The sequence below is a fragment of the Eurosta solidaginis genome, chromosome 4 (genome assembly GCF_040869045.1).
Source record: "Eurosta solidaginis isolate ZX-2024a chromosome 4, ASM4086904v1, whole genome shotgun sequence".
NCBI classification, from domain to species: domain Eukaryota; kingdom Metazoa; phylum Arthropoda; class Insecta; order Diptera; family Tephritidae; genus Eurosta; species Eurosta solidaginis.
The window spans coordinates 234,258,969-234,271,550 of NC_090322.1; the positions used below are offsets into that span (position 1 = coordinate 234,258,969).

The 12,582-nt window shown below is 37.1% G+C and overlaps 1 protein-coding gene across 2 annotated transcripts in view; it reads left to right on the top strand.

Annotated features, from left to right (window-relative positions):
- Positions 1 to 12,582, top strand: part of AnxB11 (Annexin B11) — a 63,703-nt gene that overhangs the window by 24,818 nt on the left and 26,303 nt on the right. For both annotated transcript variants that reach the window (XM_067785052.1, XM_067785053.1), the window contains exon 2: positions 8,317 to 8,398. In XM_067785052.1, coding sequence (XP_067641153.1) covers positions 8,387 to 8,398 — 12 coding nt within the window. In that variant the 5' untranslated portion in view covers positions 8,317 to 8,386. The remainder of the gene's footprint in view (positions 1 to 8,316; positions 8,399 to 12,582) is intronic.

A 12,582-nucleotide genomic window follows, 5' to 3' on the forward strand; every position in this document is an offset into this window, starting at 1 on the left:
AAGATGAAAAGATCTTAATTTCAAAAAGACACATTTTTTATTCTATTGGTTGCTTCACATATAATCTGATATGAATTTAGTATTGAGTAGAAGTGGAGTCCTTGTAAGTTGCCAAATTTTTTATTTCAGCGCTATATAACTCCGGGAAGTTTTAGGACGTACTCCTAAATTTCAATACGCATTATACTCAGATGCAACTGAAATATGTGTCTAATACTGTTTTCACACAGAAACTTAATGATCTCATTTCACCTTCTAATGAAATCGTAAATTTTTTGCTTTCACACAGAAGTAACTGCTCGATTAGTATGAAGGATGAAATGTCAAGCGAATAAAATGACAATGCTATATGACAGACAAACATGGCGGAACGATAAAAGGTGGCAGCATGGTGACATACCTACAAACAAAAAAAATTCCATGTACTTGTAAATTCGATGGACAAATGTCAAAATTGTACTGCGCCGGTAGTTGATGTATCAAATCAAATAAAAAAGGTTATAATCAGCTGTTCGATGCGGCCACCTTGTATCGTTCCGCTATGCAGACAATGACATTTACTTTGACAAATGACATTTTTAAGCAACAACAGAGTTGCATTGTGCTTTTGACTTCATTAGGCATTCGATTAGCTACTAATGAAATAATTATAGATTCGAATTTTGTAGGGAAGATTGAGCTCAATAAGCGTCTTAATGTAGAAAACTGCCTTTATTATTCAATAAGCCGCCTGTGTGAAAATAGTATAAGCTTCACTTCTACACTACCTCTATGTATTGCCTTTACAAATGGTGTGTGTCCACCGCAACCGATTCAGCTATAGTGTATGGCCAACAGAAGTGTGTGTCTCCGCTTTTCGGTACAACATGTTCTTTAGCTAGTTATTTAACCACTGCCGCTAGATGGGTCTCCTAAACATTATCTAAGTGAGGATAAGCGTTTTTTTACCCAAAAACGTAGACATATGTACCTATATACGTGTAAAAAAAAACACGACTTCTGTTTTGTTAGCTTTCGTGTATTCATAATAGATTTTTGCGAATTATTCTAAGAAGTATTCACATATGTATATCGATTTAACTGGAGGTTACTCAACCTATATTGGCGTAAACGAAAATGTCTAATAAAGCTATCTTAAGGATTGCTATCCTCCAATTAAACCCTGGCTTAACCAAAGATGGTGAAAACGGTCCTAAGTAACGAACACTCAAAACACAAACATTTAAAAACATTCATGCTTAAAAAAAATTAGTTTAATATTAGAAATGTTATAACTTAATTGCTTGTGGGCTTAGAAAAAATTATATGTATTTATGGAACTTGTTTAGCAACTGGACCTTAAACACATTCTTTTCCTGTCTGAGAAATCTTCTCATCTTCCATCAGTATCAAATAGTCGTTTTTAAAGAATAGTGGAGTAAAATCATTCATCATAAATCATCAAATTTTTGAGTTGCTACGAAAAGTTTCCGATTTGTTTTCTAGAAGGCTATCAAAAATGTTTGAAGTTGCCAGTATTTTTTCGATAACTTTTCGATAGCACATCTATAACTTTTCCATAAGAAACCGACAAGGCTATCGAAAAACTTTAGAGTTCTCGAAAACGTTTGCCAATATTTTTTCGATAACAACTCGATAACTTTTCGAGAACAAATCGATAACTTTTCGATAGAAAATCGAGAACTTTCCATTATAAATCGACAACTTTTAGTTAAGCAATAGATAACTCTTCGAAGATGAACCGAAACAGCACCGACAGTCTACCGATAACTCTTCGTGAACTGTTGTTATCGATAACATGCTGATAACTTGTCGCTAGCAAACCAATAAAATAAATAAACGCAAAGCTCCGAAGAGATTTTAGGCCGAGCTTGTCTTCCAATTTGCGTCGTGCTCCTTTTAATTTTTCCTACAAATTGGCGGGCCGGGACTTAGAAGGTTTTCATGGCGGAAACACATTCGGGGTCTTTGCCAAATCATTGTCGAGGGGCCACCCCGCTTAGAAAAAATTTCTTCTAATTCAGAAAACTTGTTTCTTAAATTTTTATGTTGATTTGCCCGTTGCGTGAACCCAGGGTCTTCGGTGTGGTAGACGGAGCACGCTACCAACACACCACGGCGGCCGCCAACAACAATCCGATAATAAGAACAGCTTATAACTTAATAACCTAAAACAATCTCGAAAATTTATCCGTGGCTTAGTTATCCCAAAATTATCCCTAAACAGTACAGAACCAGACACCTCAAAGCGTTATTGGAAATCGATGCTGTATGGCCCCAGTAATATGGTATGGGGCGTAATAGGGGTTTTCTGGTTTAATTTTGGAAGAATAACAATTATTTGTAGATTTTACGAAACCCGTTAAGTTTTTTTTTTTCAAAACTTTCTAGAACAACCAATTTTTGAATAACCCAAATCCATTACTGCTTTGTGAGCATATAACATTCGCCAAATTTTGCTATTTAAGGCCGCGGCACAATTAAATTTTATATATTCACTAGAAGACCCGGCAGACGTTGTCCTGCCCTAAATTTGGCCAATCTGCATACATTTTAATAAGATTTTTCCGTCTGACTCTGCCCTCCCCCCTCTTCACTTTTTCCTAATCCTTTCATTCACTCCTCCCTCCGTCTTTTTCGCTTCATCTATCTCCATCTTCGTCTGATTCTATCTCTTTCTCAATCTCCTTCTCTCTTTCCTCTTCTCTCAATTTCTTCTCATTCTTCTGCATCCCTTATTGGCTGTCCCAGAAGGTGGTATGTATTTTATTCCAGTCCCAGTCCCATTCCGAGTCTCAGTCCCAGTCCTAGTCCTAATCCCAGTCCCAGTCCGTCTCTGGATAATATATTACTCTGTACTAAAGCACTCATCAACAGCTTTCATTTGATATCCATATTCTATAAACACACTCTTGGGGTACCCGGGTCCACGTTTTGGCCTATATCTCGAGACCCTAGTCACCCAGGGGTATGAAAATTAACCTCTACTAAAGCATTCTTCAACAGCTTTCATTTGATATCCATATTCTATAAACACACTCTAGGGGTACCCGGGTCCACGTTTTGGTCTATATCTCGAGACCCTAGTCACCCAGTCACCTATCCTATATTTCAAGTTAGATCAAACTACACACGGGGTGCAAAAAAAATTCAAAATCGGTTCAGTAGTTTAGGAGTCCATTGGCCTCAATTGTGTGACACGTGTTTTTTATATATTAAGATATAGATGCGTTTAACACAAGCTTATGCATTCCAGTCACATCGCCACAATCCACCAAGATACTGCGTTTATGAAAAATTTTCCTGTACAACAAAAATACTTACCAATATATTTTGTGTCGTATTAATTTGTTATATTGCGAAAAATGTTAGAAAAGTTACCAACGAGTTGGAGAAATAGTTTCACTTGCAATGTGCCATCACTCTTAGCCAAAGTAAATTTCAAATTCTTCTTCTTATGCATTGCTTGCAACAAAATTTGGGAGTTGACTACTTTTCCATTTCAGATGCCGCCAGTGTCACTCAATCTACCGTTCTCTATAAAAATACGTGCAATCTACTCATAAGGCATAAGATTGAGTAAAAGGCATCTATATGAAAAACTGCTTATGTGACGGGACTTTTACTAATGGCCCCATACCGGCAGTAATGTTACAGACAGCGGGCGATTTATATATAAATTGGCAATGATCCAATAATTTCGCTTTCTCAATTTATTCACAGACGGTGAGCAATGTCATTGATTTGCTGCAGTTACCAGACGCACAGCGTCAACTCACATTCAAAAGTTGTTTGACTTCAAAATATACAAACAACGTAATTTGTTATTAAATTGGCTTTCTTCTTCTAAATATTTACGGAAACCTTTCAATTAGGCATTTAAAAAAATATCAAACTGACGTCATAGCCTACCAATTTCCGGTTACCTGTTGCATGCTGGCATTGTGCGATGGCGAGTGCTGATAAAACTGGCTTCCCATTTCGGCTGAATCAAGTAATTAGTGCTTAACCCGCATTTAAATACACCCACAACACTATGCTATTTGTTAAAAGTTATTTAACGGTTTGGTCATGACAACGATTTTCTTGTATTTAGAAAAAATTGGGTGGTTTATCGTAGTGTCATGGAAGTAAATGCCAGCCGTTAACTCGAAATCTATACGAATAATGCATGGAAGATAAGCAAGAATTACGTTTGTGCGTCCGTATGTAATCGGTTTAGTATGGAAAACCAGAAAGTGTCAACATATGAGAAAAGTATACAAAAACCGATAAATCGACAAACGGAAGTTTTGTGCATTACTCAAGGTACATTGACCTGGGCGATATTCTAATTCTTATGTTGTAAAAAAAGCGCTTTTATAGTTGATTGTTTAACAGTTGTAAGTGACGATGCCACTATAGAAGTCGACTAGTATCTCAGGCGACTTTACGAGTATTTACACACTTTTGTGCGTACACTGAAAGAAAAAGACTGGTAAAATCAACCGAAATTTCTGTAAATTTTTATCCGTCGCAAAAAGATGTTCAATCAACTGCGCACAAATCGTTGATTCGTAATTGACCGTTTTAGTAGTCAAATGAACAAAAAAAGTTGTTGCGACAGCTTTGTATGAAAGTACCTATGATGCCATATAAATAAATAAATGAAAGGCGCGATAACCTCCAAAGAGATTTTAGGCCGAACCTCTCTTCCAATTTGCGTCGTGCTCCTTTTTAATTTTTCTTACAAATTGGCGGGACGCGACCTACTTGTTTAATGCCGACTCCGAACGGCTTCTGCAAGGCATATGATTTTTCACTGAGAGAATTTCATGGCAGAAATACACTCGGAGTGCTTGCCGAACACTGCCGAGGGGCGATTCCGCTTAGAAAAATTTTTTTCTAATTGAAAAAGCTTGTTTCTAAAATTTTTGATGTTGCTTTTCCCGGGCTGTGAACCCAGGATCTTCGGTGTGGTAGGCGGAGCACGCTACCATCACACCACGGCAGCCGCCATATAAATACGTAAATATGTGAATACATAAATACGCATGCTTGCTACATATACATACATATGAATATAGAAATGAAAATAGTAGTCACAAAACTGATTCTCAATTCTTTCAGTTGCAGCTCAACTCATTCTCAATTTCTTCTCTCGCATGTAGTTGCCACACTTGATTGTTTGAACAAAACTTGTAGTATAAATGTTTGATGTAACATTTTAAAAAAGAAAACTTGTAAGTTATAGAAAAGTAAAGAGTCAAATCGCAGGAAGGCAATTCACCACTGGAGTAACTTTACATGTAATTCGGCAATTTTAATTTTCGTAACACTTTAAGTTGAAACGATTCCAAAACAACGCAAACTTTTATTTTGTCGGAAACATCAACATTAAAAAAGGATGTTTTTTTATAATCTTATTAGATTCGTTCGCGTGAGTGAAAATTCATAAAAACTTGAACAAAATGTTACTAACTTTGGAAAAATCCTGTTTGTTCAAGCAAAATTTTTGCAACAAGAGGACGCAATTTTGCATTTCGCTTGGACGAGAAGTTGCAAAATTGTACCGAAATTTATTGTGTCCCGGTATCTCATAATTTTTTGCACAATAAATTCAAAAAAGGGTTTTTTCGTTTTGTATTGATAACTGAAAAACTAGTTTTTTATTGTTTTCCCATTTTGTGTGTTTTTTCGATTTGATGGTTTTCTTATTTTGGTGTTTTTTTTTAACAATTGGCATCATCGTCATAAGTACAAATTAGAGAGCGCAGTGAGCGTAAAATTCTCTTTGAAATTTGCTCATGTATTAACAGTTGGTCGCCGTTGAAATGACCTGTAAGATCAGTTCTGTTAACAGAAAAATCAGTTAGATTGATTAGGAATCTGTAAATTTTACAAAATTTTGTTAACTTAAGAGCGACAATTTCTCTTCTGTTGAAATGACTAAACTAATTTGTTCGCTTGACAAAGAACTCGGTCGATTTAACCATAATTCGATCAATTTCACCGAATCTCCGTTAAGTCAAGAACAACAGAGCCGATTTGTTGATTTTAATAGCACCATTTCTTTCAGTGTAATGGTTTGAATTTTTTGTTACCGAGTTGCAAAATACAAACATTTTAGACTACTGAAAGTTACATGTCAACAGCAAATTGGGTATATAAGGAAACAGTTGTGTAAATACTAGGACACGACACAATAACAAAACGTATACCCAAGGGTGAAAATTTAAATAATTTTTATACCCTATGTATATGTATACAAGGGTATATTAACAACAAACAATAATGGTAGTACGTAACTTCATAAACTAATATAAGTAGATAGGTATCCCCCCAGCGTGTTAGGAGGCTTACAATATACCCGCGGCAGGTATGTCGTAAGAGGCGACTAAAATACCAAAACTCTTTCAAGGGGATTTATGCGCAATTTATAGTTTCTAAAACCCAATTGTCAACCTCACCTACCCGTGGCCAGGCTCTAGTGACCTAAGTTTACTCATGGATCTAGGGGGTTGGAGGGCGGTATGGTAAGTCGTAAATCGTTCCCGAAATGGTCGGACTAGTACCTTAATGGTGCTTGTTACCGGAACGCAGAAGAGAGAAAAACCGAGAATGTAAAAGGGGGAAGATACGGATGAACAGGCATCAAACATGGAGAGAAGGAGGTAGAGGCTAGAAGATAAAAACTTTTTTTTCCAGAAGCTGCAATATGACAAATGCCTCTATTTACTGCGAGTGTAATAAAAGCTGTGTTTTTTGACTTTTATATTCGTTTACGCTTAAACTTTATATGGACTGCTAAGCGACAAACTTTAAATACACCTCTGAAATTGCTGCGCATAAAATTTGTCCTACTAAATTTCAATACGCATTATACTCAGATGTAACTGAAATATGTGTCTTTGTTTCACCCTCTACACTAGTTCTATGTATTGTATGTGTGTCCACAATTCATCGCTACTGATTCAGCTATATGTTATACCCTATGGCCGTCAGAGGGTTGTGTCTCCGCTTTTCGGTACACCCTGTGCTGTAGCTGTAGTTATTTAACCACTGCCGCTAGATGGGTCTCCTAAGCATTATCTAAGCGAGGATAGGCGTTTTTTTTTCACGCGCAAACGTAAACGTATCCGCGTGTGAAAAAAAACACGGCTAATATCACACGGAGGTATACGGCCAGGAGAACGGGCCAATTATCTATCTTTATGTTATATATAAAAATGAAAACGATTTAAAAAATTTCTTTAGTTTCATATATGTAGTTTTTTAGTGATCTATACAAGCAAAGATATTGAAATCGGTCAGTCAAGTATTCGATATTTGGTATAGAAATTCCATATATGAGGAAATTGAGGTTAGAGAGAGGTGGAATGGTTGGAGTAAGAGTGTGACTAGGCGTGGAAGTGATAGTGGGAATGAGAGTTAGGTATAATTAGGAATGTGTAGGTAGGAATACCTCCGAGGAGGTGTGATTGAGGAGTGAGTGTGAGAGGGACAAATGGAACAAGGTATGGACAAGAATAAAAAGAAAACTGAACGATTGAGTAGAATAGAGAAAATGTATGCAGAATAAATTCAGCCGGGTACTCTAGTATTTAATATAATAAAATGAAGCACTCACATTTTATTATTAGCGAACACGTAGCCTTTTATCATAAAAATAGTTATTACATACCGCCATATTTGTGTTATTAAGGGAGTTCAAAATTTTGTTTATTTGATGTTGTCAACGTTGTTATAGCACATGAAAGCTAGGGATCGTGAACAAGTTTTTTCGTTTTAAATTTTTTCTTTGCATAGTTTGTTTTGTTTTGGCAGTTGTTCATTTGCTATTCAATATTGAAAAAATAAACTACGGTTATTGATGTTGCGCATTTGCCATGACGTAGCAAACGCGTAGCCGTATATTTTGTTAGTGTATTGTAAAAATATGTCACACAAATTTGCTATGCAATGATGCTAGACCATTTGCACAAAATTCTTACCTCATCTATAATTTTGAATTATGCAAATGCTGCGAAAATAAAATTTTTATTTTTTTTTTCGTTGGTTTTCTATTCTTCGTAAATTATTGAAAATAACATATTTTTGATTGTCAGTTGTTACATTGACAATAAAGTTTGGTCCATCAAGTGGAAAGTACTAGATTTTTGGTTCCTTTAGGCATTCAATAAAGCAAAAATGAGACAATTTGGAATTTGTATTTTGTATTGAAGATTGAATTCAATATTGAAATATGTAGAAAACTGGACTAATTATTTTATTAACCCTCTTTGGGAAATTGGTATAATATTATATTTTAATATCTTTTTACTCTTTTATTTTCAGAGATCGTAGATAGTACCATTTATATACATATATTTGCATATAAAGAAGAGAGACAAAGAGAGCCATAAAAATGTATCCATTTGTAAGTTATTTGAAAACTTTAATATATTTATTGCCAGTTTGTTCTGAATTTGCATTGTGCGTTTACTAATTTCTATTAAAAGTTTTCATATACTGAGGTAGTGTGTAAACCTGGTAGCTAATAAGTAAATAGATATACTTAATTTTATAATGCAAACAAAAACTCTTTACTTTTTCCAATGATAGCACCAGAAGTTAACTTAGTATATAGTGATTATAATGGCATAATTAAATATTACTGTATTGCCGATTTTATACAGTTTTTACTGCTCTATGGAATTGCAATACGTCATATTTGGTAAACAACTTATTTACCAGGTGTACAATCTAAATCAATGATATGTAAATAACTATATATTGCGAAAAATTTTATTTATGTACATACCTGATAAAGTATATACATATATTTACTAACCCGAATGTTCGCATCGATTGTTTTGCATTGTAATTATTAAAGAAACAAAATAGATTATGCATTATTTTACATTATTGGAAAAAAAAAGTGCAGCTGTTGCATACTTTTTTAGGAAAATTGATTTGTAGGGGAGACCGGGGTAGCTTCGTCGTTGGGGTACATTCGTCAATGACGTTTTTGGCATGAAAGAGAAATCTCTTATCATCAAATATCGACGCAAACTCACCCACCACCAATATTAATGACCATTTCGAAGTTGCACGTCTCTAGTTGTTTAACTGATACAAATAAACGTACTGTAACGAATGTTAGCAGCACTGAGCGATGCTATCGTCTCTAAGCCGATGCTATCGTCTCTAAGCCGATGCTAACCAGTGACGTGACTGCACATCAATAATTCAATCATTATGTATCTACATAAACGAAACAATAGCCGTGTTTTTTAACACGCGCGTATACGTTTCGTTTGCGCGTGTTAAAAAACGCCTATCTTCGCTTAGATAATGCTTAGGAGACCCATCTAGCGGCTGTGGTAAAACAACTAGCTACAGCAACAGGGTGTACCGAAAAGCGGAGACGCAACGCTCTGATGGCCATAGGGTATAACATATAGCTGAATCAGTTGCGATGAATTGTGGACACACATATAATACATAGAATTAGTGTACAGGGTGAAACAAAGACACATATTTCAGTTACATCTGAGTATAATGCGTATTGAAATTTAGTAGGACAAAATTTATGCGCAGCAATTTCAGAGGTGTATTTATAGTTTGTCTCTTAGCAGTCAATATAAAGTTTAAGCGTAAACGGATATACGCGTGTTAAAAAGCCGTGTTTTTTAACACGCGCGTATACGTTTCGTTTGCGCGTGTTAAAAAACGCCTATCTTCGCTTAGATAATGCTTAGGAGACCCATCTAGCGGCTGTGGTAAAACAACTAGCTACAGCAACAGGGTGTACCGAAAAGCGGAGACGCAACGCTCTAATGGCCATAGGGTATAACATATAGCTGAATCAGTTGCGATGAATTGTGGACACACATATAATACATAGAATTAGTGTACAGGGTGAAACAAAGACACATATTTCAGTTACATCTGAGTATAATGCGTATTGAAATTTAGTAGGACAAAATTTATGCGCAGCAATTTCAGAGGTGTATTTATAGTTTGTCTCTTAGCAGTCAATATAAAGTTTAAGCGTAAACGGATATACGCGTGTTAAAAAACACGGCTAATAACTGCGTCTACATATATGTACCATGTACGTATACGAGCAGCGGAGCGGCAATGCGCAAACACATGCATATATCTTATCTGAGTTGTCACAAGAGAGAGCAATAATTTGTGCACGTAGTTGTGGCTGGCGATTTTGTAGCCGAAAGTAACTAGTAAGTTCTGGAAATCGAAGAGCCTAGAAGTATGCAGCGTAAACTATAAAAGCGGGGCAGGCGAGTAAGAAGTAATTCAGTTTGATTTGAATTGTCAAGCAGTTACGAGTAAGACGATATCTAGCGAGTAATAGCACTATTATTTTGAAAATCAGTTTCCTTTAAGATATCAGTTTGGTTATTAAGCTATTCGTTGCACAGTTTGAGTGTTATTGTGAAGTATTTTAATAAAGGCCATTTTTCCATTATTCAATATTGAAGTTATTTATTCAACAGTTTAGCGATACGAACCTAGCAAAAGGGGCAAACAAGAGGATTTGCAGCAAATTCGTTAAAATTGGTGTCAGAAGAGGAATTGTTGAATAAATTACGAAGATTGGGAATACAACAAGGACATGGCAAAGTTCAGTGAATTGAAGATCCAGCAACTAAAGAAGGAGTTGGAGAGCCGTGGATTGAATACAAGCGGCGTTAAACTTGAACTTCAGGCACGGCTACGAGAGGCAATGGAAGCAGAAGGAATTGATGTGGAAGAGTATGTCTTTCATCTTGATGGCGAGGAGACAACAAAAATTGAAGAGAAAATCGAAACATCGCAAACGGTTACCAGCACAGACTTGAACGTGATATTGGCTGCAATATCTGCACAAACGTCGACAGTAACATCGAAAATTGAAGCACAGGAGGCACGCATTTCAGAAATGTCGACACAGATAACATCCAAGATGGAAACTCAACTGGAAGAACAAGACATATATGGCATCACAATTGGAAGAACAGAAAGCACACATGGCGTCACAAATTGCAGAACAATTAAAAGAACAAGAGGCACGCATAACATTACAGCTCGAAGCACAAGAAGAACGTATCTCAACAAAGCTGGAGGCACAGGAAACAAAATTCTCATCGCCGCTGGAGGCTGTTAGTGAACGACAAAATAAAGTGGAGGCCGAGATGGATGCTTTGAAAGATCGGATTCAGGAGTTACAATTGAACCGTCCAATCACTTCAACGTCTACTCTGAAGGTAAAATCCCCAAAGTTTGATGGTTCTGTTCCATTCCAGGTATTTAAGCTCCAATTTGAGAAGACGTCGACAGCGAACAACTGGAATGATGAAGATAAAGTTGCAGCTCTGTTCGTGGCATTGAAAGGGACAGCAGCCGAAATCCTACAGACGATTCCCGAAGGAGAGCGGAACAACTATGAAGCATTGATGGCCGCTGTCGAGAGACGTTACGGAAGCGAGCATAGGAAACAGATATTCCAAATTGAGTTGCAAAACCGCTACCAAAAAGCAAATGAGACATTGCAGGAGTTTGCTTCAGATGTTGAAAGGTTGGCTCATCTCGCAAATGCGGACGCACCCGTGGAATACACCGAGAGGGTAAAAATCCAGAGCTTTATAAATGGCATACGAGACGTGGAAACGAAGCGAGCTACATACGCGAACCCAAAACTGACATTTGCTGAAACGGTATCACATGCATTGACTCAGGAAACTGCCTCCCTATTAAGTAAACCAGCATATAAGGCTCATCGTGTAGAAGTAGAAAGGCCAGAATGGGTAGACGCAATATTGGAGGCACTGAAAGGATCGCAAAAGCGAAGTGAAAAAGTTATCAAATGCTTCAAATGCGGGAAGTCCGGTCACATGGCACGTCATTGCGATCTTGGTCTTAATAGTTCCAACAATGTGGGTGGCCGTAAACGCAAAGCTGGAGGAGATGAGCAAGAGCGAGTAAGAGGTAGAGAGCTAGATCCAGCTATTGAATGCCCTGTGATATCTGTGTCGCAAATTGGAAGGAAATCAAGCAGTCTTACCGTCAGAGGGAATGTGGATGGCAAAGAACGAGTACTGACTGTAGATACGGGCGCATCTCATTCCTTGATCCGATCTGACTTGGTCAACAGGAGAGTAAAACCGTTACCTGGAGCAAAGTTGCGTACGGTCACTGGCGAGTATAACCAAGTTCAGGGAGAAGTGATATGTGAAGTATTGATTGGGAAGGTCATGGTTCTACACAAATTTGTTGTGGCGGAGATTGTTGATGAAGTTATATTGGGAGTGGATTTCTTGGTTGACCATGACATCAAGATCGATATGCAGAGAAGGGTGATGTGTTATGAGAACCAAGATGTGCCACTTAACTTTAGTTTGGAAAAAGGGTTCAGCAGTAATCGGGTACTGGTGGAGAAGACTCGACGAAGGCCACGAAATTCAAAGGTAAAGGTTGATGGAACAAATGGGCCAAACAAATCAAAACCGAAGGTACCTGTGAGAGAAACACTGGCATTGAAAAGCCCTAACGGACGTACTGAAACGAAGAAAGAATGCAAGGGTGGTTTCAAGCCAAGGCACACTACTGTTGTGAAGC